General features: G+C 42.6%; 14 protein-coding genes across 14 annotated transcripts; 6 read left to right on the top strand and 8 right to left on the bottom strand.

The window, feature by feature from the left end:
* Positions 1–1,088: 1,088 nt before the first annotated feature.
* Positions 1,089–1,847, top strand: K450DRAFT_253801 (uncharacterized protein). The gene is made up of 2 exons (XM_051591101.1): positions 1,089–1,420; positions 1,497–1,847. The coding sequence occupies exons 1-2, from the start codon at positions 1,212–1,214 to the stop codon at positions 1,579–1,581; spliced, it is 294 nt and encodes a 97-aa protein (XP_051442144.1). The 5' UTR covers positions 1,089–1,211; the 3' UTR covers positions 1,582–1,847.
* Positions 1,848–3,525: 1,678 nt separating this feature from the next.
* K450DRAFT_282925 (uncharacterized protein) lies at positions 3,526–5,389 on the top strand (the record flags this gene model as incomplete). The annotated part of the gene is made up of 7 exons (XM_051593462.1): positions 3,526–3,580; positions 3,640–3,741; positions 3,812–3,855; positions 3,921–4,216; positions 4,275–5,106; positions 5,171–5,221; positions 5,282–5,389. 7 exons carry the CDS (start codon positions 3,526–3,528, stop codon positions 5,387–5,389), a joined length of 1,488 nt encoding a protein of 495 aa, XP_051442143.1.
* Positions 5,390–5,987: 598 nt separating this feature from the next.
* Positions 5,988–6,406, top strand: K450DRAFT_253799 (uncharacterized protein). The gene has a single exon (XM_051591100.1). It carries the CDS (start codon positions 6,017–6,019, stop codon positions 6,242–6,244), a length of 228 nt encoding a protein of 75 aa, XP_051442142.1. The 5' UTR covers positions 5,988–6,016; the 3' UTR covers positions 6,245–6,406.
* Positions 6,407–6,945: 539 nt separating this feature from the next.
* Positions 6,946–8,681, bottom strand: K450DRAFT_253791 (uncharacterized protein). The gene is made up of 2 exons (XM_051591099.1): positions 8,109–8,681; positions 6,946–8,049 (listed from the first exon to the last, which is right to left on the bottom strand). The coding sequence occupies exons 1-2, from the start codon at positions 8,658–8,660 to the stop codon at positions 7,426–7,428; spliced, it is 1,176 nt and encodes a 391-aa protein (XP_051442141.1). The 5' UTR covers positions 8,661–8,681; the 3' UTR covers positions 6,946–7,425.
* Positions 8,682–10,541: 1,860 nt separating this feature from the next.
* On the top strand, positions 10,542–10,997 carry K450DRAFT_253789 (uncharacterized protein). Its single transcript, XM_051591098.1, has one exon. The coding sequence runs from the start codon at positions 10,729–10,731 to the stop codon at positions 10,909–10,911; it is 183 nt and encodes a 60-aa protein (XP_051442140.1). The 5' UTR covers positions 10,542–10,728; the 3' UTR covers positions 10,912–10,997.
* On the bottom strand, positions 10,998–12,838 carry K450DRAFT_109896 (uncharacterized protein). The gene is made up of 2 exons (XM_051583930.1): positions 11,780–12,838; positions 10,998–11,694 (listed from the first exon to the last, which is right to left on the bottom strand). Exons 1-2 carry the CDS (start codon positions 12,724–12,726, stop codon positions 11,085–11,087), a joined length of 1,557 nt encoding a protein of 518 aa, XP_051442139.1. The 5' UTR covers positions 12,727–12,838; the 3' UTR covers positions 10,998–11,084.
* A 354-nt stretch (positions 12,839–13,192) lies between these two features.
* On the bottom strand, positions 13,193–14,974 carry K450DRAFT_290758 (uncharacterized protein; the record flags this gene model as incomplete). Its single annotated transcript, XM_051593570.1, has 4 exons — positions 13,193–13,840; positions 13,899–14,273; positions 14,344–14,588; positions 14,659–14,974. 4 exons carry the CDS (start codon positions 14,972–14,974, stop codon positions 13,193–13,195), a joined length of 1,584 nt encoding a protein of 527 aa, XP_051442138.1.
* Positions 14,975–15,515: 541 nt separating this feature from the next.
* K450DRAFT_253783 (uncharacterized protein) lies at positions 15,516–17,014 on the bottom strand. The gene is made up of 4 exons (XM_051591097.1): positions 16,805–17,014; positions 16,650–16,727; positions 16,482–16,582; positions 15,516–16,418 (listed from the first exon to the last, which is right to left on the bottom strand). Exons 1-4 carry the CDS (start codon positions 16,973–16,975, stop codon positions 15,566–15,568), a joined length of 1,203 nt encoding a protein of 400 aa, XP_051442137.1. The 5' UTR covers positions 16,976–17,014; the 3' UTR covers positions 15,516–15,565.
* A 151-nt stretch (positions 17,015–17,165) lies between these two features.
* On the bottom strand, positions 17,166–17,685 carry K450DRAFT_253781 (uncharacterized protein). The gene is made up of 2 exons (XM_051591096.1): positions 17,606–17,685; positions 17,166–17,543 (listed from the first exon to the last, which is right to left on the bottom strand). Exon 2 carries the CDS (start codon positions 17,362–17,364, stop codon positions 17,206–17,208), a length of 159 nt encoding a protein of 52 aa, XP_051442136.1. The 5' UTR covers positions 17,365–17,543; positions 17,606–17,685; the 3' UTR covers positions 17,166–17,205.
* On the bottom strand, positions 17,366–18,590 carry K450DRAFT_178278 (uncharacterized protein; the record flags this gene model as incomplete). The annotated part of the gene is made up of 4 exons (XM_051584291.1): positions 17,366–17,543; positions 17,606–18,174; positions 18,262–18,348; positions 18,408–18,590. The coding sequence occupies 4 exons, from the start codon at positions 18,588–18,590 to the stop codon at positions 17,366–17,368; spliced, it is 1,017 nt and encodes a 338-aa protein (XP_051442135.1).
* Positions 18,591–18,610: 20 nt separating this feature from the next.
* Positions 18,611–21,187, bottom strand: K450DRAFT_253778 (uncharacterized protein). The gene is made up of 3 exons (XM_051591095.1): positions 20,802–21,187; positions 19,431–20,713; positions 18,611–19,309 (listed from the first exon to the last, which is right to left on the bottom strand). The coding sequence occupies exons 1-3, from the start codon at positions 21,137–21,139 to the stop codon at positions 18,681–18,683; spliced, it is 2,250 nt and encodes a 749-aa protein (XP_051442134.1). The 5' UTR covers positions 21,140–21,187; the 3' UTR covers positions 18,611–18,680.
* A 128-nt stretch (positions 21,188–21,315) lies between these two features.
* K450DRAFT_253774 (uncharacterized protein) lies at positions 21,316–22,387 on the top strand. The gene is made up of 2 exons (XM_051591094.1): positions 21,316–21,836; positions 21,915–22,387. The coding sequence occupies exons 1-2, from the start codon at positions 21,340–21,342 to the stop codon at positions 22,246–22,248; spliced, it is 831 nt and encodes a 276-aa protein (XP_051442133.1). The 5' UTR covers positions 21,316–21,339; the 3' UTR covers positions 22,249–22,387.
* A 535-nt stretch (positions 22,388–22,922) lies between these two features.
* On the bottom strand, positions 22,923–24,712 carry K450DRAFT_274149 (uncharacterized protein; the record flags this gene model as incomplete). The annotated part of the gene is made up of 3 exons (XM_051593103.1): positions 22,923–23,579; positions 23,654–23,957; positions 24,024–24,712. 3 exons carry the CDS (start codon positions 24,710–24,712, stop codon positions 22,923–22,925), a joined length of 1,650 nt encoding a protein of 549 aa, XP_051442132.1.
* Positions 24,713–26,017: 1,305 nt separating this feature from the next.
* On the top strand, positions 26,018–27,592 carry K450DRAFT_253770 (uncharacterized protein). The gene is made up of 3 exons (XM_051591093.1): positions 26,018–26,252; positions 26,315–26,592; positions 26,656–27,592. The coding sequence occupies exons 1-3, from the start codon at positions 26,048–26,050 to the stop codon at positions 27,484–27,486; spliced, it is 1,314 nt and encodes a 437-aa protein (XP_051442131.1). The 5' UTR covers positions 26,018–26,047; the 3' UTR covers positions 27,487–27,592.
* Positions 27,593–27,594: the final 2 nt, after the last annotated feature.

Raw genomic sequence — 27,594 nt, 5'->3', positions numbered from 1 at the left:
CTTTCGCAATAAAAGATTCCTTAAAGTTCTACGAATTGAATAATATGCATCCACTAAGAACTCTATTGGATTGGGAGTAGAGAAGACACATGTTCAACAGCATATTAGAGACAATCCGCAACGAAATAATCATAAGCAAGGGAAAGTCTTCAATTTCATTTTGTCCACACATAAGAATGACCGAGCAGACACTTCCAAACAGCCACGGTGATATCTTTCATTCAATATATTCCACCGTGCACTGTTACATATTAGTGATGTATCACTAACAAGTTTTATCCTTTCTGCCGCAACATGTGCAGATTGTAAGATATTAGCAGTTGTATAATCATCTCTCTTCGAGTATCTTGGACACACCTCGAATTGCGTAAGTCGCTTGCGCCTAAGCCTATCCAACATTGATCTGAACATTTCCAGCCGAACCTCAGATCATTCTCCGACATGCGAAGATATACAAATGTAAGAACATTTCCGTATAACCATATGCGGATCTGCCAGAAGTCACCTGCTTAGATACCACCTAACGGCCAAATTGCGTTACCCTTTATGAGAGGAAGAGGGTATCAGGATTGAAGATTTACAAGGCGGCCGGTTGTGCATTGCTCTTTTATTTGGGCAGTATGGATTGGCGTTAAAATAAATTTGATCAAGTTCTGCTTGTGCTTTTTTCTCTGAGACATGTAAGATAATTTCGATGGTAATTGGACCGATGCTGTATTTGGTATACTCGGAAACAATATGATCAGCTTATTTTTGCCACAACAAGTGGTATCCACTGTCCTTCGGTGCTTGATTCGAAAATAACACCTCATAGTGAACTGTTTACAACCCGAACAATCGACACAGCGCTTAAAGGTCGTTGGTTATTTCCATTCAACATATTTTGGAAGAGTGCGTTAAGGTGAACTACTGTGCTATGACGATATGTGGGCGGTTGCACGCCAGAACGACCAGATGTCAACATTGCGCTACACACTGTTGTGTCCAACTATCGGATCGAAGCGCGGACAGGGCTCAACTAATATGCTCGTCTGCAAAAATTGAAGAACATGAGTCGCATATCCATGCATTGTCGCTTAAAATAGCCTGATCTGCGGTTTCTGAGCGGAGAATTCCCCCTAGAAAGTAGCACATAAAAAAGAGGATAGTTTGCTTTACAGATTGGGAGAAACTTCAAGTCGCTTTACAAGTCGCTTTTACAAGAAACAAAAATGAAATGGACTCTGCTTACCCTGATGTTGACTGCGCTGATCACCTTGGCTCTTGCATATGACGGTAACTCAATCTGTGAAGTACAAGGCTTCAAGATCAGCTTTTCCAAAGTCTCGGACTGTTGCTTGAAGAACACTGGAGGCTCGAATTTCAAAAACAACACATTATATTGCACTTTGCCGGTCAGCAAAGAAGGGTCATTCCGAAAGTGTGTTAAAGATTTAGGTTTTGCTACTTCTGTCGAATGCGACTATTGATATAAACATTCAACGTTATTGAAATAGCTTCGTTGTTACTTTCCTGTGGCAAGCATGCTCACCTGCTTGGCTGTCAGCTTGTGATAATAAATGTATTGATGCTCCCACATAAATTGATTTATGGTATCATCATCATCAGAAGAAAATTATCAAGTTTAATTAAGAGTTGTCGTTTCTTTTGAACTCATTATTCATTTCTCCATAGTGTGTTGCGCAAAACGTTTGCGTTTCATCAAGAATACTAAATTCTACCCAAATTTCGTTAATGGACCGTGCTCAATCGTGTCTACATTGACCGTTGTGGTCACTCCAACAGATGCATCTAGGACAAATGAAATCCAATCTTCTACTTATTTCGCAAATTCGCAATCTTCAGTTCCATTTAGTTCCATTCGGAAAATGACGATGTCTGGATACAGTATATATGAAGTATAATTTCGACCTCAACCTGTCAACGGACATTTGCAGTTTGTAGTTGGGATTCGTAGCTTTCTACCCACATTCTTCTCGCTGTCCTAGCAATGCAAGTGCGATGGAAAAATTGTAGTCCTCCTACTTCTGCTGAATAAGTACTTGTTTTCATTTATAAGACACTCTTACTCCGTTTGTTTCAATCTGGAATCTGCGTTTACACCTCCTGCAGGCTACTGTGCCCATTTGCAGGTGGGATGGGTAGGTAGAGCCTTCCCAGCAAAATTAAACTCTTTCCAGTGATTTATGTTACCGATTTTACTCGTATGAACAAAAAATAAACTGTCTTTGTGTGTTGGCCGTAAGTCTACGACGCTAAAGTCTTTGTAATACTTGCTATCGATACTATCACAGATGTCAACGGTTATTCTTCTCATATACAGCGCAATCTTACTGGCTTTTGTAGCCTCCGTACTACTATTTCAAATTTCTTATTAATTGCTGTTGAAAATATAGCACTATGGCAAGATGAGCTTCGCAACAGTCTTCTGCAGACATTCATAAGGACTAGAGCCATCATTTGCTCAGCCAAGTACTCATCTGGCTTCTCTTCCTCAAAGACATCTACTACCTACTTGACTTTACTTGACAGCGAAGATATAGCCCCTCGGACCGCCTCCTATAAGGTTTAAAAGAGAAAAAAATTGCCACAATCATTTTGTATCTGGAGGCGCATAATCCTTAGTAATGATATGCAGCTCCCATTTATGCATGCCAACTTTAACTGCAAGGGTATAGGTGGGGCAGTGTTTAAGTCATATTTCAGGCAGCCAGTAATAATTTCTTCTCATGTCTCACTTACATTACATAATTCACACAATGGATCCATCAGTATACTGCATTATTTGAACGGCCATTGGTAAGCAAATACATATCATTGTGCTTCAAGTATCTACGATAGTGCTTTTATATGCTGCTGATTTCTGTCACACGGAAGCAATCGAAATACAAATCATGATCTATGCACCATAATTGCTTAAGCCCATCAAAACGGCTGAGGAGGCTCCCTACAAATTACAGAAGTGGCCTACTTCAATGAAGTGTGATTTAACGTGCAGTACGACTATTTTGTAATAGGCCAAATCGTGATGTTTTTAAGTTGGTGCTAAGGCGCTTGCTGACGAATGGGACGCCTTACCTTAAGTAATAGCGCTCGCATATTTGAGTCAATGGCAAGAATCAATACAGTCAATTTGAAACGCCAAAGCTGAGCCACAGCATTGCATCAGTTCAACTAATGACTGCTACCAACCAAATATATTTTGCTCCAACGACTTCTTCCCGTGCAATCAACATGAAGCTACTTTACCGCCTTCTTCACTCTAGGAGAAGTACATAAATGCTATTCTACTTGAAGCCATTGAAATGCGTGGTTTTTTGGCTGCCTAACTATCCTCATAGCCACGGAACGTGGCTGTGGGATGAAACAACATTTTGACTGATTTGGACAGTGTCAAACTTTGAGATGATGTTTTATTGGAATCATGTGTAACAAACTTGTTGCAACACACCCTGCTGACAATTCACAAGAAAATCATATAAAAAGTACAACACATTTGGTAATTACCCCCTCTTATTATAAATCATGGCATCAGATTTAATTACAAAGTACACCACGGATCTAGGATATGAACTTCAATGTAAAGTTTTTCAAAGCATTTGTACCTTCCTATCAGATTTACTAAGACATCATTTTCAGTGCAGAGGGGGCTGTTCATCAACAATGAGTTCGTCAGTGGCAGCTCTCAAATCGAAGTTGTGAACCCTACCAATGAAAAGGTGATCCTCAAAGTGGAGGCAGGTATGTATCTTTGAATACTACAATAACAGACAGACAAAAATTGAGGAATTGGGCTGACTTTGCACTCCAGCTGGTAAAGAAGAAGTAGATGCAGCAGTATCTGCTGCGGACAAGGTATGTATTTTGAATATTGATAGCTAAACGTAGACATGTATGATAACAAGAGTGACTTGAAACAGGCCTATAAAGAAGTCTGGTCAAAAACAACTCCCTCTGATAGACGCGATTTAATGCTACGTCTGGCAGACTTAATTGAGCGTGATCAAGAAGAGATTGCTCAGATTGAGACTGTCGACGGTGGAAAACCAATAACGTTTGCTCGTAACGTTGATGTAAAATTTCTGTCAGAATGTTTGAGATACTTTGCTGGTTGGGCAGACAAGCTACAAGGAAAGGTAATCGAAGTAGCGGGAGTATTGACAATGACTCGTCACGAGCCTATTGGCGTTTGTGCAGCCATTGTTCCTTGGAACTTGTGAGTACACTATGATAAACATGATGGTACAATTTTAATGACTAATTGAGTCTTTCAGTCCAAGTTTACTACTCATGACGAAGCTTGGCCCAGCGCTTGCTACTGGCAACACTATTGTAGCAAAAACCTCGGAGATTACACCTCTTTCTGCTCTCAAGATAGCGGCTCTTGCAAAGGAAGCTGGGTTCCCTCCTGGTGTTATCAACATTATAACTGGATACGGAGAAACTACTGGAGAGCTCTTGAGCCGCCACAAGACTGTAAGAAAGATCACCTTCACTGGAAGTACGAGAGCTGGGCGTCTTGTCATGAAAGCAGCTGCGGAAAGCAATATGAAAAAAGTAACACTTGAGCTTGGTGGAAAATCACCCAATATCATTTTCGAAGATGCAGACATTGATAAGGCGGTCAAGTGGGCATACCGTGGAATTTATTTTCATCAAGGTCAAGTTTGTACATCTGGATCTCGCATCTATGTGCAGGAAAGCATCTATGACGATTTTATCAAGCGTTTCAAGGAATACATTGGGTATGCACCCATTGGCAACCCACTAGAAGGTTCCACTATTCATGGTCCTCAAGTATCGAAAACTCAGTATGACCGCGTGATGGGGTACATCGAAGCTGGCAAGCAAGAAGGGGCCACCGTTGCCCTTGGAGGAGAAAGATGGGGCAACGAAGGCTATTATATTCAGCCCACAGTCTTTACAGGCGTCAAAGAGGACATGAAAATTATGAAGGAAGAGATTTTTGGTCCCGTTGTGTGCGTATCTAAGTTCAAGGACAGAGATGAAGCCATTCAACTTGCAAACAATACTGAGTATGGTTTGGCAGCTGCTGTGTTCTCTCAAAACTTAGACACATGTTTGAGTGTTTCAGACGAGATTCAGGTAAAGTGTGCAGATATAAATTTATTCATGTAACTGTATAATAATCTTATTTATTACGCGATAGTCTGGTATCGTTTGGGTCAACTGTATTAACATGTTTGACACTGCCAGTCCGGTAAGTTTACTGATATGAGAGTCATATGTTGTATACATAAGCTGACATTCGAATCAACAGCTCGGTGGTTACAAAGAATCTGGATTTGGCCGTGAAGGAGGGGAGTACGTTCTTGCTGAGTATACGCAAGTGAAAGCCGTCAAGATCAACAGAGGCGTTCCCGTTTAGTAGCTTCAGTATGTCGACTCTTCATTTCCTTAATAAAATTATGTATTTTCAATAGCATATGAAAGGATCATATTTGACGAATATATTATTACCAAACCAATGTACAAATTTGATGTCAAAATACGTGATGAAATTGTACTGAAGCGGAGGCATTTTCTCGACACATTTCATAACGGCAATTGACAGCAGCCGAAAATAGCTGCTTCCATAATGGTAAGAAGAAAACCACATCATTTCTAATAGAAGCATTCAACTCCAATATCTTTAAGATGATCCTCTCTTGCCAAGGTTTATTCCTATATAAAAAAATACTTCAGCGACGTTGAGCAAACATGATCCATGGAAAGTACCCTTTAACATAAAAGTCAATCTTTATAGCTCTCTCGATTGGACATACACAATCCAGTCGTAAAAAAGCGGCTTATCTGCAACCAAAGGACAAAAAATCTAAATACCATGCAAAACTGACTTTACACCATACTTGTTCGGTTTCCAACCACGATGTCCATCAGCGCGAATTTTTTTAGCATGACTTAGAAACATAGGTACAAAATTCCCTTCAGATGCGGGCTTTGAAAAACGCCCTCTTCTTTCAAATGCACCTTTCATGACGGGCTGTCCTCTGGAATGTCGTTCTACATTTCACCCTTGCCCAAGTCAATTCTTTTCGATTTTTACTTGCACCATCTACTTATAGTCTCTATGTTTTATCATTCTTTTTTCTCACTTTTCCATAAGTGGTATCACCCACCATTTATGACACCAATCCAACCGCTTAGTTTCAGCTTCAGCACAAGATCTCACCCTGTCCTTTTCCGAAGTAGTCATCGAGTCCTTAATGATACCGTGAGTTGAATCTTAGATTTACATGGGCGTTTTTGACTTTGTCCCCAACATTAAAGTTCGTTTTCTGCCATGAATGCCTAAGTAACTACACCTTAATTTCATCTAACGACCTCTATGAGACCACCAATATTCACCTCTGCGCATGAATTATCGGTTTGGGCAATCCCGGATGAATAACAGAGGATAGTACGTAAGGACAGTTTTTATGAAATATTTAAAGATTATTCAGGGTTGAAGCGTCCACGACCTTTGAGCGCGTTAATTAGTGTTCTTATTGTGCCTTATTAATTCACACCAGCGTCATGCCTTTCCAAAAGATTAGTACAATGTTTAGATGGCTTCCTCAAAGAAAAATTTGGAAGGTAGTTACAAGGTCATTTTTTGTTATTGTCTTTTTCTTAACAAGCACAGTGCAAGATTCAGCAGAGCTACACGGCATACTGACTATGATATCGGACTGAAGATTGATATATACACTTGCTTGCATCGAAATCATTTCTTGATACACTGTGGATGGTAAATTGTATCACTAAGTCCTTACAAGAAGAATTAAAGGCATCGAAAATTACCTTCGTGGAGTTGGCGGTTTATGCAGGATTCTGCTATGATTGAGAAATCGCAGCGAGGACATTCGGTTATTTAACAGCAACACCCTTACGATCCGCTTACGAACGTTTGATAGATTGAATAAATGCCAATATTAATCATGAAACAATCCACAGGGGGTAAGTTGATAGACTTTCAAGAGCGTCTTCAGGTCAAAAATGATAGCATAAGGGTAGGAGAGTGTTGACGTGAAGGTCATTAGTTCATAGCAGCATGGATCGCTACTTCATATAATGATGTTAAGGGCTGTACAGATCTTTATTATTTGACCAATGTATCAGTACGCAATGCCCATTCACGTAATTAATAGGCCAACGAAGAAAGACAAGCGATAGATTATGAAATAGTAAAAGGCGACTCGCATTTAGTAGTTTTTACGAGTTCTCTTGGGATGTGAGCGGTTTGATTAAAATCAAGATGGACAGTCGTTATGGGCAATGTTTCAACTGTTGGCAATCACATTGTGTTTTTGTATTGAAAGTGTTATTGGCTTAAGGTTGTGACCTCCAATCTCTCAGCCATTCTGGATTGCTCAATATAGCTGTAGACGGCATCAACGTCTGTCTTGGCAGATAGAAATCAAATTATGCAGTATGTGGAGGATGTTGTGCATCATTTAGATGTGGTGGTGAAGTAACAACTTCGTCTGGAGTATGCGGCACATGGCGGATGGAACTTTGTTGAACCGCACTGTTCAACAATGAGGATGTGTCATTGGTATTTGGTGCAGAAGATATAGTGCTGACTTCCATTCTACTGGAGTCAGTCATAGCTGGATTTCCGGCGTTGCTGACATATGCATCGTATATCGACTGCTGGTGATGTGGCTCCTCTTGTTGCCTAACAAATGGAACAGGCATAGGCATAGGAATGGGATATGCAGTGGCGGAATTATGAATGTGAGCACTCGGATAATATGCAGGTGGGGATTGTAGTGGTATTTGACTCTGTTGATCTACAGCATAGTTAGGGCCGGCTACATAGTTATATGGCTCGGTGCTCAATGCGTTGGTATTTTGAAATGAAGCATTATAACTTGTAGCCTGTGGTGAAGTTGGTGAAGGAGTACCACCACTAGTAGGTTGCACATCGTTCATCTGAGCTTGTCGATCATAAAACTTAGCTTCATTCTCGAACTTTGTTGTGATGGCATCTACAAGCCTGTTTTTCTTGCGCCACCAGAAAATTGTTCCACCGATTGCTGCGACCTAAAACAGGATGATTAGTTGCATAACGCTGACTAGATCCTACTATCCAATAAACTTACCATCACAACGACACTTATAACTGCTATACCAGCAATTGCGCCTTTTGATAGGGATGACGATTCTGGGGAATTGTATGTTGCCGATGCATTTGTAACGGTATGTGTGGCTGTACTAGAAGACTGAGAGTTACTTGCATCTGCATTGGAAGTCTGAGAGCTGTTTGCACTAGAGCTACTGCTGCTTTGCGATCCACCAGTAATAATGAATGGCCCGTTGACTGCAGTCTTTTCATTACCGCTTGTCACTTTGAGTTGGATGTAATACGCTCCATTTGTGACAGTTAGTGGGACAGTCGCCGAGGTAAACAACCCTGAAGGCGAAACGTTTGAATCCAATACGGCTACCACCTTAGATGCTGAAATATCAGTAACAAGAAGAATATCCATCGATCCATCACCTGAGAGACTGGGTAATCCGTCCGGTTGCCAGTCAATTTGAAAGGATATTCCCGCTGTTATAGTCCCCCCGTTAAATGGATACGACAATGACACAGAGGTAGCTTTTTGGACAAATAAACCTATTAAACATAATGAGGCACATGTCAGACGCATATTGTTCGGTCTCTTTCAAAGTAAAAAGAGAAGTGCACGAAAGTGAATGGCCGTTTCTCAGTTTAAATACATGCTGCCGCTAGTCAGGGGTACGAACTGTCGCAGTAACACTGTGGCTTGACTGACAATCAATTACACAGCATGTCGATTATTACAATCTGAGTCTTTGAATACAATGATCGCTTCTGCTTTAAGTTGAGCCTTCGTTATGTTTCTTGCAATGGAATACTTCCCTTTAACCTTGTATTTTATATCCTCCAAGCTTAAAAATATAACCATCTCGGAATAGAGATCTGCTGGGTGTGACAGCTGTGAACCGTGTCACATAAACTTTGATTGCTTGAGTGAAACCAATTCCTCCTAGGAACGCACACGATCACTAGTCAGCATGGTCAATCATTGTCGTGAAAACATGCAATCTATTGCACACTGCTGGTATTATAACTTTGTTTAGCACGCTTTATATAGAAAAGAAAATTCAAAGCATTATAAGTATTTGAGTCTCAGTATTATTATAACCCATATTGCGTTACCATACCGTACCTTGTGCATAGTTTTCCCGGTATTGGATAAGCATATGCTACTCCGCAGAATTCTCCATATTTGAAAGAAAAAGGGCAAAGGCTCAGACTTATGATTATGAGTTGTGACTTTTAATCTGTTTAGCTACGCTGTAACAATCTTTGCACTTAGTAATCGAGTTTCCTCTGTTGACAGAGTAACGAATAATACAATTCCTGCGCCTGATGCAAGGAACCTGAGCATCCATGTAACGGCGCTCTAAAGCCAGGCAAAGCACAATGGTGATAAGTATTTTTTATCATGAGGATGACGGGCGAAGAAAGTGAAGACCTTCATCCGAGACCTTATGCGCACAAAATGCTATTTTGGCAAGCTCTCTTTTTAGTCCATTTGAGGCGAATTGTACATTTAAAAAACTACGATTTTTGGCTCGACGAAGATGTGGGCTGACTATCACTTCTTGCTCTTCCGTGCTGTCAACACATCGGCTATAAAAGATCAAGTAATGAAGCAGATAAAGCTATAAAATGATACCATATGGTCCCTGCTTCTCATTTAAGGACTTGTCGCATGAGAAGAATTCGCTCATAAAACTGGTGTATAGTAAGGATTTTGATTTCTACGATCAACACAACATGGTGACCGAATTGAACCAAAAAAGCTTTGACGGAACGCAGATCGTTTCATGAAGTCGATTAATCTGAGAGGCCAGATTTCATTGTTTGGTAAATACGAAGAAGACGCCCTCAAGACAAATGTTGTTGAAGTAACATCGTATCAAAAAGTATATGGATCAATCAGTGCTGACTTGTCGGATTATCTTCAGCATATGTCGTTACCAGACTTCAATTACAATCGCATATTGACGTTCCAGCCTTCCGAAAACCTTGATTTGACTGACGCTCAACGTCTTCTGCTGACCAAGGTTAAATTTTTGCTGAGCAATAACATAAATTTGTCGTTCAATTGGTTTGTGCCATAGATTCAAGATCTGGTCAACGAATTTTCAAAGAAGTGCAAGCTTGAGGATGGCCGGCGTCTGTATATGGTTCCTTCGAACTTACGTTTGAATGTTTGGAGGTGAGAGCTTCGAAGCATTCATTGATAAAGAGGGCCGGAGGGACGAATAGATTGTGTGGTTCCTTCGCAAGAACAACCACCGATATAACCTGAGGTACAGCAAGGGGACGTCAAGCTAATCGCGTCGTTTATACCCGCGACACAAGTCAACTACTCCAGAGACATATTATATCCCCTGTATGGCATCAAAGTTATTGGCGATGAATTTTACTTTTATGCAGCCTGGCCTGATAAAGACTACATTGAGAATATATCCTCAGAACAGTATCAGAAAAATGTGGAGATATGCAAAGGCAAAGGGTTAAAGGTGCCGAGCCTTCAGACAGGAAACAGTTTCTTTTGCTGCTTCACAAGCTAAGATAAGAGAGTATACATTTTCCACGACGCTTTAAATTGAATATCTGCGTTGGATATATCCATCGCAAATGGAATACCGCAGCACATTAGCCAGTCTATCTCGCATGCGATGTACAATCGTTCGCCTCATCTTTCAGAGGTTCCATGCGGAGATTTTTGTGATGATACACTGATCATGGTCACCCTATTGAAGTCAAATCTCTCACGAATAACCTGTGTTGCCCCAGTTTTTTTTTTTTTTATAATACGCCTTTATGTGTGTCTGTTGAATGCTACGCACCATCACCTGTAGCCTCCGGATTGGATGTTGCGGCTTGGAATATCTAATTAAATAAAAACCAGGCAAATCGTGTATATTGGTTTTGATAGGGAATTGGGTTGGGTATACGTTGTTTTTTGGTTTTTTTGAATGGTATGGTGTCAGAGGAGAAAAAATGTATCATGTAATAAAATGAATGGATATAACTACAGCCAGCTGTCTCTGCCTAACCAATTATCTTCGCCGCTTCCTCTTCGTTTCTTCATCCGATCTGACACGTCGTTGAACACCTTGAGGCCGTTCTGCACCACATCCCCACCCAACGATTTGCCAAAAGTACGTCCCATCTCCAGAACCTTTCCGAAATCGAAGACAACTTCACCTTCCTGATCAGCTTGACCCTCCTCAAACATGTTAATACTATTGCGTGCGCCAGGTCTTCGCAATGCTTGCGCTCGCTGTTCGGCATTACGCACATCCATCTTCTGCTGGTCAACGTAACCACGGCTGGAGGTCCTGGTTGGTGCAGTACGTATCTCACTACTGGGTGCAGGAGATTGTGGGGGCAGCGGTGAGGATGGGCCAGTTTCCTCTTCTGTACCAGCCAGGGCGGCAAAGAAGGAAGATGGGGAGAATGATGGTCTATCGTTGGTTGAGGTGATCTTGCTGAAAATACGAGAAAATGAAGCTGAGGCCTCTTCTTGGAAAGAGTTAAAACGCTCCACGGATGGTCTAGGTGTTTGTGGAGATTGAGGATAGTCCTGCTGTGGTTTCTGGCTTGTCATTGACTTTGGTAGTGATGAATTCCGTTGTGGTCTAAAATTGATATCGTTCCATGAAATCCGTTAGTTTCTGACGATGCACAAAAGAACGATTTCACCTGTTCAAAAACAACACTTACCTCTGCGAAACTGGCGTTTCACTTGTTGTTGAATGAGGCTTTGGCATGGGCCGCGGACGCATCTGCTGAGACTTGGATGGGCGTGGTGTATAGGTAGAGGCCGCAAATTCATCTTCCTCATCTTCATCCTCTTCAAGACTCATAATGATGTTCTTCTTGATAAAGGTCAACTTCTCAGTAAGATCTTCAAGTTTATCACCGAGATAGGATTGCGCGACCTGAGCAACGGATGTACGGCGAGCATGTGTAGGCCGTTGAGGATTATTCTGTAAATTTTGTGACTCGCTGGAGATGTTGGCTGTATCAGCCTTGACATCTGAAGAGATATCAACAGTCTGCGCAACCGTCGGCGCTGTACCTGCCAATTGATTCTCCTCCGTCACCTGAACCGCCTCCGAAGAATTATCCATGACCGTTTTATCTTCCTTGTCGTCTATGGGAGATACGGAAGGAGTGGGTGTTTCTGAAACCTCCAAAACAGCTTCATTGTTTGTATGAGGTGTCATTACCAATGTCTCAGTGACATCTACAATAAGTTGATCAGTCGTTCCTGAAGGGACGGAGTCATTTACAGCTTCCATCTCCTCTTGAATGTCCGTCTGATCGACTTCCTCTGCCGACAGAGCCGATGATTGCTCTATGAACGAATTTCTCACTGGAAGAGGTGAAAGTGAGCTGGATTCGACCTTGTCTATATCCACCAACGGAGTTACCAAGTCCTCCGTCTCGATAGTGGGAATAATTTGGATATCCAATTCTTCTGCATCAACTATACCACTAGGCGTCGTGTTTTCCTCAGTCAATGCAGACGAAGAAGCATCAACTTGCAAGCGGGGTTGAGGTAGCTCATGGATAATGTATGGTTGCGGAAGACTTTCACGTTTAGGTCGTAACTCAGTGTCTTCAAAATCATCATGTACCATAGGTCCAAGCTGAATAATAGGCATGATGGTGTCAAGTCAAACCCTTCCTTGGCTTATTATCAACTGCAACTTACCTCTTGGTTGACTTTCAATAGTCGATTTATGCGATCTACAGGTACAAGCTCAGCATCATTTTCCAACCAGCTATCATTATCCTCCAAGAGCCGTGGGTCATGTTCATCGTCGTCTTCTGACAGCAGAGCCTCAAACTCCATATCACTGGTTTGGCTGAACATATAGGTTCGTGGATGAGCAGCATGTCTTGGCATGTTGGGTTCATCATCCGGCAACCTGATAGCCCCCGGTGTCTGAAAACAGCAGTTGCATTGCGGCCACAAGGCCGCAGTCCACGAAGACTTAGAATCCAGCTGAATTCGATTGGAACGACGATTCATGGGCGCAATGAAAGTGAGTTTATTCCTTATGTTAATTTTTATTTTTGCAAAAAGTTAAAGGTAAAATGGGAGACCGCCAATTGTTTGTACGACATTCAATCTGCGGGTTGTATGGTTTCGATCACTTCAGGCCATTCTTCAAGCACTTCAAGGATGGTTTCGCCAAACAGTCCATTGGCCCAACTAAACCATGAACGCGTAAAATCCGTAGCGTTGTTCTTGTTAACCGATTCATGCATTAAACCAGTACCCGCCGTGGTACGCTTGAGCATTTCCAATGCATCTAGCACTTCGTCAGCAGTCGTAGCAGTGCGAGCTCGAACCATGGCACTCATTGGCCATACCATGTCTCGACCTACGTGAGGTCCCCCGACGCCTTCGATCTGACTACCTCTGAAAAACCAAGGGTTATCGTCAGAAAGAACATATTTTCTTGTGTTTAGATACAATGGATCTCGTTTGGATATAAAGCCTAAAAGGGGCAACGATAGGAGAGAGGGAATGTTGGCGTCGTCCATAAGCATTTGTCCACCGAATCCATCCACCTCATAAGCAAACACCTGACCGTATTTAGGATGTTGAACTACGCCATGTCGAAAGACAGCTTCACGAATGGTCAAACCTAGGCTGCGACAGCGTTCCGCTAATATTGGCAGGACGGCCAATGGGTCTTTGTACGAAACCTGTTCAAAGAGCATGGCCAAATCTTGTAATGCTACAGATATCATGGCATTGGCCGGTATCTGTGTTGACATAGGTTAGTACCCTGCAAACCCAAACTTTGTACAAGAAAAGGCTTACCAAGAATGGCATTGTGGTCGCATCATCGCTTGGCCTAAACGCGGACTTAACCAGCCCACATCGCTTGACCACACCACCTAAGCCGTCTTGGCCCAACGTCTCAGTTGGTATGTCAGTGGTGCGTAAGAATCGGTAGCCTTCTCCAAGAGGAACTCCTTTGAGCGAAGTAGTATTGACTAGAGAATAGTGGGGTTCCTTTTCTTTCGATCGACGAGGTTCTTCCCATGTACCTCTCATTTGTTCTTCAATAAGATCAAGTACACGATGAACGGCTTGAAGCCATTCTTTATCTTGGATGAGTCGAATAGAATCCTTTGTGATCCGCACATATTCCGTGCTCAGCTTGAAAAAGGCAGCCAGTGAATCCAGTTCATACTATCATTAAAATTTCAAGAGTCAGCGCAAATAAAGAGAAGTAGCATCGATGTTTGTTTAAATAACAAACCTTGGCTTCCCATACAATGCTGGGGTCATAAGGGGGTACAACTCTATCTCCGTGGGTTTGATGATGAACGGGTTTAGGTCCGTCGGGCGGCATCCGAAATGCATTAGCGTACGGATTGTAGGCTAGGTAGGTGGCCTGTACTTTGATGGCTCCCAGTATCAAATTTTGTAAATCGTAATCTAAAGGCGCGAAGGGCAAGTAAGGTAAAAGTTGCTGTGTAGAGTCTCGTATCCACATCGCAGGTACTTTATCAAGCTATGCATCAGTATAATTGGGTAAACTATAAGCCTTTTAAATCAAAATTGGATAACTTACTATCGCCAGTAACAATAAATGATCGCGGCCGCTTGTAATCATTAGCATGGTCATCATGAAACCATGCAACTGTCGTATCAAGCGTATTAGGATAGCAATTTCTAAAGAGGGCAGCCAAATCTCTATCAGCCATGACAGCTGTCACACGTTGAACAACTTGTTCTATGGCGTCGCTTGTGAACTTGCGTTTAGCAACCATAGGTCGAGCATTTGGCAAGTGGAGAGGAATTCGTGGAGGACGAGGTTTAGAAAGGGGACAGTCTTGGCATGGGGGAGGTAATATGGGTTGTGTGGTGGTTTCGTCTGGCGGATACATGGCCGATTGAGTGTAGAATAAAACGAACAGTAAGAATGCCAGGCATGTGATTATTATGCCTTTATTCGCACTACTTGCAGATGGCAGACGTAATGGCATTAAGAGGAATCCTTAGATGTCAAAGGATGGCGCAATTAATGCTTTTATATATATTACGAACCGAAGAGGAGGCGATGAGGGGTGCGGTGCGGGAACCTGCTTGTCTTTCCTTGTTACGAAAGAGGACCGACACCGTCAACGTGACCCCATCATTCAATTACCACCTGAATCGGTCACCCCACTCAGTATCACCTCTTTAAATTCACACACCATTTATGAATTAAACTGACGGGATAGTTTGTATTTCCAATATGTTATTTACTGAGCTTTATGGCCAGACCTGCTGAAATCAATGCTAATTCCATTAATAAAACCATAGTCCATGAAAGACGATGGGTAAAGCTTAAATTTTTGCTTGGGCCACACATGAGCTGGTGACGTTTTTGTGGGGTAAACGGTTTTTAAAACCATAGCCATGTTTCCATACAAACATTGTCAGCAGTTGTACCTTATGTTAAACTAACTTCCTTCATGCATCTTTATTATTACAAACTATTCATTAGCACGCACAGCATCCGGTCGAGCGGTTGGAAGCTGAACACCTTCTTCTGAGAAATCCTGTTTCCATAACACTTCTTCTATATAATTGGATTGAGTGGGGCAATTATCTTTGCAGGTATATACATACAGTGAGCCCCAGTCAAGGGAATCAGTTGCGACATGGCTCACGCCGAGGTAGTTGAGGAGAGTCGAGAGGATTTGGAATTCAAACGTTCGCTCCGCTCCACAAGCTGCACATGCTGGCACATCGACCTTGGGATCTGGCTTTCCCTTGTCGCTTACCCACAGAGGCTCAGCGTCTTCCTGTCCATATTCTGTACGTGTATATCGAATCACTTGCTCAGGGTAAAGTTGGACTCTGAGCTGAAATTTAAGAAAAGCTTGGTCCACGTCAACTTCAGTATTTTCGTAGATTTCGTCACCAGCTGGTACCAATGCACGGCTTTCAGTGGCACCATTATGTTCCTTTGAAAACTCCTGTTGTGCGTCTTCTTCTTCTCCATCTTCACCGCGACCTTCAGGTTCGCTCACTATCTCCTTCTCAGCAAACACTAATTGCCTACGCTTCGCTGTGATGTCTTTATGCTGTGTTTCTGACAGAGTCTGGCAGCAAGTTTGCTTGTGTCCGCCGAAGGTCCAGTCAGCCAATTGGTGCTCTCGTGAGCAGTAATATTCGTTGTGGCATTTTCCGCAGGTCTTCGTACCTTGAACACCGCAAATGGAGCACAAACGTGGAGCATCAAATTGCTTTGGCTCCCAGCTGTCATCGTCTTCCGAGTCTGATTCTGAGCTTGGGCTATAGTAAGGATTCTGTCGTGGCAATTGACTTCGGAACACCTTGAAGCTAATCTGGGTGAGAACGATGGCGCCTGATGCAAGTAAAATAGCCGTATCAACAACTCCTTACCATTTCTTCCAATTCTTCTTGTGACAAGCACCGTCCTTGCAGCAGAAGACATAGACAGTTCTATGGTATGCTTCAGCCGGATGATCCTCCGGTGTATAGAGCTAATTGAAATATTTATTTGATGAGTTAATTACTGAGATATTCGAAGAAAGGCACTACACTACTAACCTGTATAAGATGGTTCATAGGCTTTTCGCAAACCTGGCATATTACTTCTTGAAGAATGTGCTCTGGGTTTAGCCATAGCTATAGAAGGGTTACCAGTTAGTATCAGTGAAGGATTACTTACACTTGGCGTGCATCTGTCAAAGATTTCGACTTACTGGTAGGCCACCCGATTTACTAGGAAAAGCTTCGGCTGTAAGTGGTTCTTCGGGATCTTCTGCAAATCCTAATTGCGTCACAGCAATTGAAGAAGCACCGATATCATGGTTGTTAAGTTCCGAGACATCGGAATCGGATGCTGTATCGTCGACGTCTGAATGCCTGGACATATTATGACAAGCAGTATAGCACAAAAGATAGGCTATGTGTGGATCGAAATAAAAAAAAAAATTGGACGCTCAGCTCGTTGCAAAATTGCAAGTCCCCAGTGGCTTATCTGGTCAACCACACTGAAGGCTATCAGCAAGTTTTGGCAGCAAACAAGCTTTCAAACCGACCACAATCCAAACGATTAGACATGTTGACAGCAGTGTATCGTTGGTCTGTAATCAAATAAGATTTAATGACCAAAAATAATTAGAAAAAAAAACATATAAAAATCTATGTCCTGTATGCTACAATGATTAATTGGGAAAAGTATAAAATGTGAAAGATAGAAAGTGGTAAGAATGAAGAAAACTAAAATCAAAAAAACTCGGTTTGACATGGTATAAGTCATCTCAGATCTTGCTCTCCTTCTTCGCCTTTTGGCGTCGCTTTTCTTGCTCACGAAGGCTCAATCGAATGATACCTTCCTGTGCTGTGGTCGCAACTAGAGTTCCATCTCGTCGGAAGATACGGCCAAAGCACAGACCACGGCCAGAGCTAGCACGAGGAGAGTCCATATCGTACAAGAGCCTAAAGTACAGGTTAATCGATGCGTGCCATATCAGCCTATCAATGACTTAAAAAACACCTACCATTCATCAGCTCGGAAAGGAGCGTGGAACCACATGGCGTGATCCAAACTAGCCATCATACCGATTTCGGTGCGAGCCAAACCAGAGGTTCGAACAGCTGTGTGCAAAAGGTTGGCGTCCGAAGCATAGGCAAGAACAGCCTGGTGAAGGACAGGGTCATCGTTCAAGGAACCTTGAGCCTTAAACCATACCTGTTGGCGATCAGACTTGACAGGAGTCAGTTTGGCAAGCTCCTCAACACTGGCAACATGAGCATCTCTATAGTCGATAGGAGCTTGTTCCTGCAGACGCTGTTGGAGGTAAGTGCGATACTTTTCAGGGATCTCAAGATCAGGGTGGTTTAACAATTCCTCAACACGAAAGTCTTCGGAGGGCAAGGATTCAGGTTCAGGAACCTTTGGGAAAGCAACTTGATGATCAAAAGAGATACCAGGTTCAGCAACAGCAAAGCTGAAACTAGCCGAGAAAATGGCTCGTCCTCGTTGCATTGCCTTAACCACTCTGGTAGCATAGGTCTTTCCATCTCTCAGACGTTCCACTTGATACAAAATAGGCATTTGATTATTACCCTATCCCCAAAAATAATTATGTCAATCTCTGGGAGTCGCTTGGGGCGGTGATCGAAATAGATAAAAGTTCTCTCATAGGTAACTTACGGGCAGAATGAAGTATGAATGCAGAGAATGCAGAGAGAAATGACTCTCAACTGTTTTTGCCGCAGCCATGAGGGCTTGTGCTACAACCTATAGCATGGTCAGTACATTTGCTTTCCCTCAATTGTACTTGAGGATTCATTCCTTACCTGGCCACCGAAAACACCTCGAGCCATTAAAGGCTTCCACAACTGTTTGCTTCGGGTCCAACCAACATCAATTTCTTGAACATCAACGGCTTGAGCAATTAAGGCTCCATAAGCTTCCTCTCCATTCGTCTCGACTTGAGCAACAGTGTCAGCAAAGGTCGTGACAGTAGGCAAAGTCTTCATTATGAGAAAAGAGTAAAAGATAAAATGATGACACATGTAAATTGAGAAACGGATTTTTATTTTTTAGGCACAATTCAACCGGGAACTCCGCTACTTTCTTCGCTGCTTCGAAGACTTCTTGTCGTCCTGGTACCCACGTGAAGCTCTACGTGCGCAAACTTTTTCTAGTACCCGCTTGCCTTCGCAATTGGGAAAGTTGGTGAGATCATAATATTGAGGTGCGCAATCCAATAACCAGTCAGCCTTGACTTCTGTGCATGTTCGAATATAATTTCGTGTAGTCAACACAAATTCATTGTAGAGTACCCATTCAGGCTTGTGATCTAAGCAGCATGATGGATGAAGGACAACCACTTGATTATCCTTGACAGTAAGGTAATGGCCTGTACGTTCCAAATGGGCTACTTGCATGAAATAGCCAGACACCATAGCTTTGCGAATATTGGTGTAATAATTCTTATCTTCAAAGTTGGTAGATACCAAGTCTAAATCATACTGTTCCATGGTCCGCTTCAATTGCTTGCGCACGTCGTCGGCAGACTTCAAAGAACGTTGATTCAAAAAATTATCATAACACCATTTAGGATCTGCACCATTGGTTTTGTAGGCGTGATAAGCGTTGAGTAAGGTAAGGTGATCGCCATCTGGGTGAGCAAATTGAGCCTTTGCTTCGTCGGCAGCCTTTCTTGCTTCATTGGGACGAATGAAGATTTGGGGAACTGTTGGTTGGGCGACGGAGTGTCAATTTTTGACATATAGTTGTTAGTAAGATGCATTCGAATTCTTAAAGTGCTTATCAATGCACAAAATACCGGAAATTAATTATTGAGCGTGACATACCTGATAGCAAAGCTGTGATGGACAGAATTTCATTTGAACAATAGTATCCAGGGCTTTCAATCAACATCTTGCTGAGCTGAGGGTCCAATGGGAACATGGACATGATTTCACCAAGAGGAGTCAGATTACCATCGTCGTCAAGAGCACCAAGGTAGTTCAACAGTTCCAAAGCACGCATCAAAGTTTCTGGAGCCGGAGGGTCCATAAAGTCAAAGTGAACCAAATCATCAATCTTGAGTTTCTTGAGCTGAAGAACCACAGTGCCAAGGTTGCTGCGAAGAATTTCTGGGTATGTCTGTTCGATCAATTCCTTGACAAATGCATTCTCGGTATATAAACGGAAAGCCTTTCCTGGTCGTGTACGTCCAGCACGACCTGCACGTTGTTGAGCAGAAGCCTTGGAGATGGGAGACACAAGAAGAGATTCAACTCGGATTCTTGGATTGTACACCTTTTGCTTGGAGAATCCGGGATCCACAACATACACGATACCATCAATGGTCAAGGAAGTTTCAGCAACGTTGGTAGACACGATGACTTTACGACCAGGTGCACCACCTGCCTTACGTGCTGGTGGAGCTGGGTCGAAAATTCGTTGTTGTGCGTTGGGTGGAAGTGAAGAGTACAGAGGGACTACCTTGAGCGGACCGCAGTCAACTTGTCTTATTTGCTCATCCGCCTCTGCTTTGATTTTTCTACACGCATCTTCAATTTCCTCTTCACCTGTCAAGAACACCAAGATGTCACCTTCAGATTCACACAAGTGGATTTGAAGTACTGTGCGAATGGCGGCTTCCAAATAGTCTCTTTCAGGCTCTGGCGTATAGTAAATTTCGACAGGGAAAGTACGACCTGGTACATTAAGAAGCGGAGCATTGTTGAAATACTTTTGAAACTTTCCAGCATCAAGAGTAGCAGACATGACAATGACCTTGAGGTCCTGTCTTCGCTTGCAGATTTCCTTCACAAGACCCATAAGAATATCGGTATTCAGGGTCCTTTCGTGAGCCTCATCAAGAATAAGAGCCGAATATCTGGATAATTGGGGATCAGACATGGCTTCTCTGAGCAACATACCGTCCGTCATGTATTTTAAAAAGGTTGAGGGACTGGTGTTGTCCTCGAAACGAATGTTGTAACCAACTTGTTGACCAAGAGGGACATCCATTTCATCAGCTACACGCTGAGCCACGGACATGGCAGCGACACGACGAGGTTGAGTACAGGCGATTTGCTTTTTCTTGAGGTTGGGCAGATCATCGTAGACAAGGAACTGCGGGATTCTAATTGATAAAGTGGTTTAGATAGATAGTCCATGCGTTTGCCCAAGCTCACACACCATATACTCTAAATAACATTCCATAAACTTACTGAGTAGTCTTTCCTGATCCAGTTTCACCGACAAGCACAATGATCTGGTTGTTGTGTACCATCTCTAAAAATTCATTGCGCTGAGCATGGACAGGCAATTTACGGCGACCTTCCAAAATCTTCTTATACTTTGCGGAGAAAGGCTTGTTGTTGAAAGGATTGATGTCGCCGTTTTCTACAACTTCAGCTTGAGCACCTGTTGTATTACCAGCTTTTAAACCATGGAAGTCGACTTGTGAAAACTCGTTTGTTGGTTGCAAGTGTGCCAAATATGGGTTATCTTTTGGATCCACTTCCTTGGCAGTCTTGGACCTCTTCTTTGCACGTTCTTCAGACATGATAGGTCTATATAATATTAGTGGCTCTTGAGATTGCTGTAAGTCGTTGCAAAGCAGGAAAAAAAATAGCCCTGCTTCAGAACCGCAGAAAACGAAAAAAATCTGAGATCACGTGTGTGTGACCGCCATATCGCCGGTCGCCTAACATTTTCCAACAAATTTGTTTATTTCGACTTTGACAAGCAAAGCTCTCATTCACCATGGCATTACGGCTCTTAGCACAACGCAGTCTCGCCCGAGCAGCGCCTAGTCACAGACTTTTCAGCACAGGAGCTGTCGTTGCTTCTTCCCATGGACTGAACAGATTGAAGGAGCATTATCACAACATTGTTGCCGAAGATCTTATGGTATTGACCTACGACCATACCAAAGTTTCCCCACCAACGTTGAAGAACGCTGATTTGGAGGCATTGTTGAACAACGCTATTTCTGAAAAGGTTGAAGAACCAGTTGTGGTTGCACCTAAAGTCGAGGAGGTCAGAAAGCGAAAGGGAGGCAAGCCTTTGAAGCCCATTCAACCACTTAAGAATGGCAGCAACATCCCTACCCTCGATAAGATCACCGTTCACGCCATGGTCAAGGATGCTATTCATCAAAAGAACCACATATTGTCTGCGTTTATGGCTTTGCAGAGCATTACCGCCACCAAGCCCGAAGTCATTTTTGCAAAGACATCCGTCGCTAACTGGAAGCTCAGGTACCTGCACTGAAGACTGTTAGATTACATGATGGTTGTGCCTTACATTAACGTCCAAATGGTCTTTTTTATCAATAGAGAAGGAATGCCAATTGGTGTCAAGGTCACACTTCGCGGCAAGGAGATGTACCAGTTTTTGGATAAGTTGGTGGAAATCGTCTTGCCACGATTGAAGGAGTGGCACGGTCTTCCCATGACATCTGGTGACGGTAACGGTAACATTGGAATTGGTTTCCCACCAAGTGCTCTTGCTTTGTTCCCTGAAATCGAAGGTTCATTCGATATGTACCCAAAGATGACTGGTTTTGATGTTGTTTTCAACACCACTGCTAATACCAATGCTGAGGGACGACTTTTGCTCTCTGGTTTCAACGTTCCATTCAAGGGAGCAAAAACTCAAACAAAGAAATAATCACAAAATCTCATCTCCCACCAAACCCTCCCCTTGAGAAACCAAAAAGCATAACCAAAATTGTAATTTTTTTTCCATGAATCACTTGTTTTTTGATATATAATCCGCAAAATAGAAGGCCATTTTTTTCCCTCGTGAACTGTTCGTTAGTTGATGTGCGGCGCATTTATGTCATGATTTTATTGGGTCTGTGTTATACAATTGTTGTGCAGAGCTTATCAGTCTTTACATGCCATGCTCGTATGACATTATGCTACTCTTCATCATTGTTTGCCGCAGTGGATGACAACAACAGTGCGTTTTTGGAATGGTTTCCACCAGTGCAACTACATTTGGTGCCATTATTGGTGGGTTGTTCGTTGGCTTTGTTGCCTGCTTTGACTGTAATTTAACACCACTATTGACACCAGCAATTCAAATTGACTTTGAATGTCTTCATATCTGATGGTACTTTTCCTAAACGATGGTGGTCTTATAAATAGTGACAGCCGCTAGATAAAAACAATGAATTCAATGTTTGGCTTTAGCCACAATGTTCTTTAAGTACTTGCATCAAACGATTGCGTCAGAATGTTTTTTTTTAAGACTAGAGGAAAAGATGGAAATAGTAGGGTTTATTGTGTATACTAGCGGTGCAAAGTCTTCATCTACAGAACCTATTTATGCTTGGTTATCTATACCTTGGCAAAAGGAGCGGCCCTATTCCAGTTCTGATAGCCTTGATTGATCTCCTGTTCGAATTTCTTGATGTTAACACCACGTTTAACGGTTTCTTTATCGCTTCGTTCAAGATGAGATCCTCTAGGTAGGATGAACATAGCCTCTTGGTGTTGCACTCTTGACGATACCAGAACAGTTTTATTATATTCCTCTATAGCTGCCCAGATGGTAGCTCGAGCCTTTTCTTCGTCCTCAACCTTACTCCAGTTCAGTTCGATCAAAAGACCGGGTCCACGGCGACCATGACCAACAAGCTGGCATTCTTCAATTTCTTCGAGAGGTCGAAGGGCATTTTCCCAGGGAACAGGATTAGTATTGATACCATTAGAGTGGATCAACATCAGGTCTCGTCGACCAATATAGACGTATTTTCCAGACTTGGAAGGATATTCCTCAAACACGTCGTTGGTACGGAATACGCCGCCCTGGGGAACACCGAGGTTCAGACCAAGAACGGGAGGATCATTAATCAGAAGTTCATATTGGTCTCCTTCGATGTGTTCCCATTTGCAATGGTAGTCGTTTTTGGAAACAAATGAGTCCCAATGCTCCTCAGTCGGTTCATTTCGGAGCGGGAATAATCCTACTTCAGTACTTGCAAAGACGGTTCTCTGAAATTGGTAGAAAATGGATGTTTAATAAGGATGAAACTAAATCTACGATACTTCTTTGTCGGTATACTTACAACGTTGATTCCTAAGTCCAGTAGTGCACGTGCAACTTCGCTGGATAGCTTGCCTCCCCAAACCTCTACGGACTCCAGTCTACGTAAATACTCAATCTCAGGGCCATTTGTTTGGCCATATATTTCCAAAATCGTTTCAGCAAGAATGGGATAAATCATAAGACGGTCAACGTTCTGGAGAGCCTTTAAGCTATTGAAAACTTCAGGAAGAGTCCTATGATTACAATCTTTGGCCAATGGTATTGCCATAGATCCAGCCATTTGGGCAGCCATAAGAGCTACGGCTCCTGCCATTCCATGATAGCTAACAATAAAAAAACAGCAGGTTACCAATATGATCGCACTTTTTGCCGTTGCTTATGATACTTACAAGAGTCCTAAGGCTAGCGTAGTTTTACGAATGACTAATGGTAGACCTTCTAAGAAAGACTTGTTTGTGTGCCAGATTGGCTTGGGAGTAGAACTAGTGGTACCTGAGGTATGTAGGATGGCGGAGCAGTAGCTTCCTTCATCCTTAGTTTTATCGTAGGCAAATGTCTTGAGATCTTTCTTCAGTTCATCGACGGGATCAAATTTAATCATGCGAACAATGTGGATACCTTCTACTTGTGCAGCCAGACTTGCGGCGCGCTCATAGAACACATTATCGGCGATCAAGACCTTGGCATCTACGCTTTTCATTAGCGATACAATACCAGCATCTGAGTTCAAAGGACTGATGTGTGCATAAGCATGCTGCAATCGCTGTACAGCAAGACCAGTCAGCAACAGCTGGACGTTGCTGGAACATAGCGTAGCAGTGACCAAAGGAGGTTGAGGTATAGACGCTGGTGCAGTCTTACTGACAGTGCTACTGTCCGCTATTGGTAATAATTTTTCATACTGAGCAGCCAAATGATCCAATAACATATCAGTGTCCTTGAATGTCAGCGACCTGTAATGTGCAGCATTGGCGGGTTCAGGATAGTAAAACCAAGTATGGTCTGGTAATTCCTGAGCTCGATATGCAATGACTTGGTGGAAGGAAGTAGCCTTTGGAAGACCTGTTGAACTAGACATGATAAAGTTAATGATTATGAGAGATCAAAATCTCTCCCATTTATACATTTTCGGCCCGCCAGATTTTCCCGTACGTTAGTATTGAGACCTGCAAACCACGTCAGATTCTTCTTAGTGTATTCATGGCTAGGCAGCCTAGACGTTGGCTAAAGTGCATAAATGGTATTTAGAAAATGCAACCTCTAGTAGCAATCACTCTGAAGACGGGTAAATTGTATCACTTGCTGTAATAATGAGAAGATAAACGTTCTCTTCCAAAACTAAGTGAAATGGAAACAGTGGTATCGGCTTCCAGTCGGTAATATTATATATCATTACCGATTAGGTGGGAAAGGTAAACGAGTACATAATGCCGTGAAATGGCGTCGCTGATCGTTTACAGCTTATGACGAGACTTTCGGAAGACTATACGGCAAATTTGCAACGGATCCCACAACCATGTGGTGTTATCTAATCTTACATGGGGCCCTCGATAAAGAGGCTCATTGGAAGACGAACTGTCAGCAGTAGAGATCAATGTTGTTTACCGTTCACATGCGATACATTGTTATTACTTGAAATCCCTTAGCTCAAGATTCCATAAAAGTTGTAAAACACTACTGTGAATAATCCTGGTCTTCACTCAGTCACACCTTTGTTGCAATAGTAAACGCAACGTATCTCAGATGGTGCAGAGGTGGCACGGTGTATGCACATATATGATTTATTCTATGATTTCCAGATTGTTTCCTTCACGATCATCACTATAGACATTCACGTTACAACGTGTTCATTCAAGGTAAGCGAATTCCAAACACAGATTTAGAATAGCAATATTACCTCAACCCGCCGTTATACACAATGAACCAGAACGCCTTGAGCATGGGCGCGCACCATTTCTGTTTCTTCTCCTGCTATCAACAACCCAACAACAAATTTCTTATTTTATTTTTCAACTCGGAAAAATCAATGAATTGCTTTGTTTCATTGCTGAGCTTGGGTTTCTATCCGCCTGCAAGAATGTTAAATGTTGACGAAATTTTTCGAAGTAGGCCATGCTGACTTTCAATTCCAACATGGCTATAACACTGAACAATTGCCAAGGGTATGGTATGTTACGTGGAGTGTTTAAGTACACTTGAAGATGAACTGTTAAGATACGGAGAAATTTGAAAAAATAAAAAATACAGTAAAATCCGGGAGTTATGGGTGCAATAGCTTATGCAAAACCGCCGGCTGTCGTCATCGAAACGCAAGTCTGAGAACATTATGACCAATACACATTTTATCATGTATAAGTATCGGGCAGGACCCTCAAGTAAAAACAAGTTTCTTATCATTATAACACTTTTTACAATGGCAAACCTAGCATCAAATTTGGCTCAGAAGAAGATGGGAGAAGTCCCCGTGAAAGTAGCAAACGAAGACAAGCAAGAACATGCCGACACCGATATGCTTGCCTGCTGCTGGATGGGAAAGGACAAGGTTGAGATGAAACGTGTGCCCAAGCCTGCAGTTACTGATGATGAAGACGTTTTAATCCGCATCACCGGAAGCACAGGTATTATTACCTATATTAATATGAAACAGCAACAACACTTTTTATTCTAATCGATAATACAGTGTGCGGCTCTGACTTGCACTTGTATCATGGAGAAATTATGCAAATGAAGGCAGGAGAAGTTCTTGGACACGAATTTATGGGAATCGTTGAAAGTACTGGTCCCAAAGTCACCAAGGTCAAAACTGGAGATCGAGTTGTGGCTTCCTTTAACATTGCCTGCGGTACCTGCCAATACTGCCAGAAGAAGCAATTTACTGCCTGTGATTGCACTAACAACAGTTCCGTCATGGAAAAGTTGTATGGCCATCGAATTGCTGGTGTTTTGGGATACTCTCATGTAAGCTTCTTTCAAATTGATCTATAGCATGAAGACAGCAAGTAATAACTCATCCATCATTAGTTCGTGGGTGGCTTCAGCGGAGGTCAAGCTGAATATGCCCGAGTTCCTTTCGGTAATACCAACTTGATCAAAGTCCCTCAAGGCGTCGAAAATGAAAAGGCCCTCTACCTTTCGGATATTGTACCCACATCCTACCACGCCATCTGGGAAGCTGATGTCAAGGAAGGCGAAGTTATTGGAGTTTGGGGCTTAGGACCTATTGGACTCAACGTATGCCAATGGCTGCGCAATGTGTTCAAAGCTTCTCGTATTATTGCCGTGGATAATGTTCCTGAGCGTATGGAATTGGCAAAGAATAAGTGGGGAGTTGAATTTGTCAACTTTGACAAAGATACTGACGTATCGGCCAAGATCAACGAACTTGTTCCAGGTGGACTTGACCGTGCCATCGACTGTGCCGGATTCCGTTACGCTAAGAGCATTGTCCACAAGGTCGAAAGAACTCTAGGCATGGAAACGGATTCCAGCGAAGTAGTTAACGAGATGATTCGATCCACCAAGAAGTTCGGTACCATAGCTTTGATTGCTGACTATGCCGCTTATACAAACCACTTCTTGATCGGAGCTGTCATGGAAAAGGGTCTTCGCCTTGTTGGCTGTGGACAGGCACCTATCCAACGTCACTGGGATACTTGCTTGTCTCATATCCAAAAAGGTGAATTCGATCCAACCATTATTCTGACCCACCGGTTCCCACTCGATCAGACTGACGTTGTCTATCGTCGCTTTGACCAAAAAGAAGCCGGTATCATGAAGACCTTCCTCGAGACTCGCTTTAGTGAACCACAAATGCCTGGCACACCAATGCTAATGAATGCCGACGACGCGTAAACATAGTGTGATATTAGTCACAATAGTGCTCAACGTACAATCGTTATGTTTTTGATGTAAATAAATGAAACGAAAAAAAAAATTTAATTCGCAGTTTTATGCGTAAAT

The sequence above is a fragment of the Umbelopsis ramanniana genome, assembly GCF_025399195.1.
Source record: "Umbelopsis ramanniana AG unplaced genomic scaffold K450scaffold_54, whole genome shotgun sequence".
NCBI lineage: Eukaryota > Fungi > Mucoromycota > Umbelopsidomycetes > Umbelopsidales > Umbelopsidaceae > Umbelopsis > Umbelopsis ramanniana.
The sequence above is the reverse complement of the archived record's forward strand: the minus strand, read 5'-3'. Positions and strand labels throughout refer to the sequence as shown.

What these genes read in the sequence shown, in the direction of transcription:
- K450DRAFT_253783 (XM_051591097.1), bottom strand. Translation starts at nt 16,975, where the DNA reads ATGTCCAGGCATTCAGACGTCGACGATACAGCATCCGATTCCGATGTC. An exon ending in GTAAATCGGGTGGCCTACCA is followed by an intron (nt 16,728 to 16,804) that starts GTAAGTCGAAAT and finishes ACCCTTCTATAG; the next exon opens with CTATGGCTAAACCCAGAGCA. An exon ending in CTATGAACCATCTTATACAG is followed by an intron (nt 16,583 to 16,649) that starts GTTAGTAGTGTA and finishes TATTTCAATTAG; the next exon opens with CTCTATACACCGGAGGATCA.
- K450DRAFT_253791 (XM_051591099.1), bottom strand. Translation starts at nt 8,660, where the DNA reads ATGCGTCTGACATGTGCCTCATTATGTTTAATAGGTTTATTTGTCCAA. An exon ending in TTATAAGTGTCGTTGTGATG is followed by an intron (nt 8,050 to 8,108) that starts GTAAGTTTATTG and finishes ATCCTGTTTTAG; the next exon opens with GTCGCAGCAATCGGTGGAAC.
- K450DRAFT_253778 (XM_051591095.1), bottom strand. Translation starts at nt 21,139, where the DNA reads ATGTCTGAAGAACGTGCAAAGAAGAGGTCCAAGACTGCCAAGGAAGTG. An exon ending in GGATCAGGAAAGACTACTCA is followed by an intron (nt 20,714 to 20,801) that starts GTAAGTTTATGG and finishes TTTATCAATTAG; the next exon opens with AATCCCGCAGTTCCTTGTCT. An exon ending in CATCACAGCTTTGCTATCAG is followed by an intron (nt 19,310 to 19,430) that starts GTATGTCACGCT and finishes CCCAACCAACAG; the next exon opens with TTCCCCAAATCTTCATTCGT.
- K450DRAFT_253774 (XM_051591094.1), top strand. Translation starts at nt 21,340, where the DNA reads ATGGCATTACGGCTCTTAGCACAACGCAGTCTCGCCCGAGCAGCGCCT. An exon ending in GTCGCTAACTGGAAGCTCAG is followed by an intron (nt 21,837 to 21,914) that starts GTACCTGCACTG and finishes TTTTATCAATAG; the next exon opens with AGAAGGAATGCCAATTGGTG.
- K450DRAFT_253801 (XM_051591101.1), top strand. Translation starts at nt 1,212, where the DNA reads ATGAAATGGACTCTGCTTACCCTGATGTTGACTGCGCTGATCACCTTG. An exon ending in AAAGAAGGGTCATTCCGAAA is followed by an intron (nt 1,421 to 1,496) that starts GTGTGTTAAAGA and finishes TTATTGAAATAG; the next exon opens with CTTCGTTGTTACTTTCCTGT.
- K450DRAFT_253799 (XM_051591100.1), top strand. Translation starts at nt 6,017, where the DNA reads ATGTCGTTCTACATTTCACCCTTGCCCAAGTCAATTCTTTTCGATTTT.
- K450DRAFT_109896 (XM_051583930.1), bottom strand. Translation starts at nt 12,726, where the DNA reads ATGCCTATTATTCAGCTTGGACCTATGGTACATGATGATTTTGAAGAC. An exon ending in GAAACGCCAGTTTCGCAGAG is followed by an intron (nt 11,695 to 11,779) that starts GTAAGTGTTGTT and finishes TATCAATTTTAG; the next exon opens with ACCACAACGGAATTCATCAC.
- K450DRAFT_253789 (XM_051591098.1), top strand. Translation starts at nt 10,729, where the DNA reads ATGTACAATCGTTCGCCTCATCTTTCAGAGGTTCCATGCGGAGATTTT.
- K450DRAFT_253770 (XM_051591093.1), top strand. Translation starts at nt 26,048, where the DNA reads ATGGCAAACCTAGCATCAAATTTGGCTCAGAAGAAGATGGGAGAAGTC. An exon ending in CCGCATCACCGGAAGCACAG is followed by an intron (nt 26,253 to 26,314) that starts GTATTATTACCT and finishes TCGATAATACAG; the next exon opens with TGTGCGGCTCTGACTTGCAC. An exon ending in GTGTTTTGGGATACTCTCAT is followed by an intron (nt 26,593 to 26,655) that starts GTAAGCTTCTTT and finishes ATCCATCATTAG; the next exon opens with TTCGTGGGTGGCTTCAGCGG.
- K450DRAFT_253781 (XM_051591096.1), bottom strand. Translation starts at nt 17,364, where the DNA reads ATGACTTATACCATGTCAAACCGAGTTTTTTTGATTTTAGTTTTCTTC.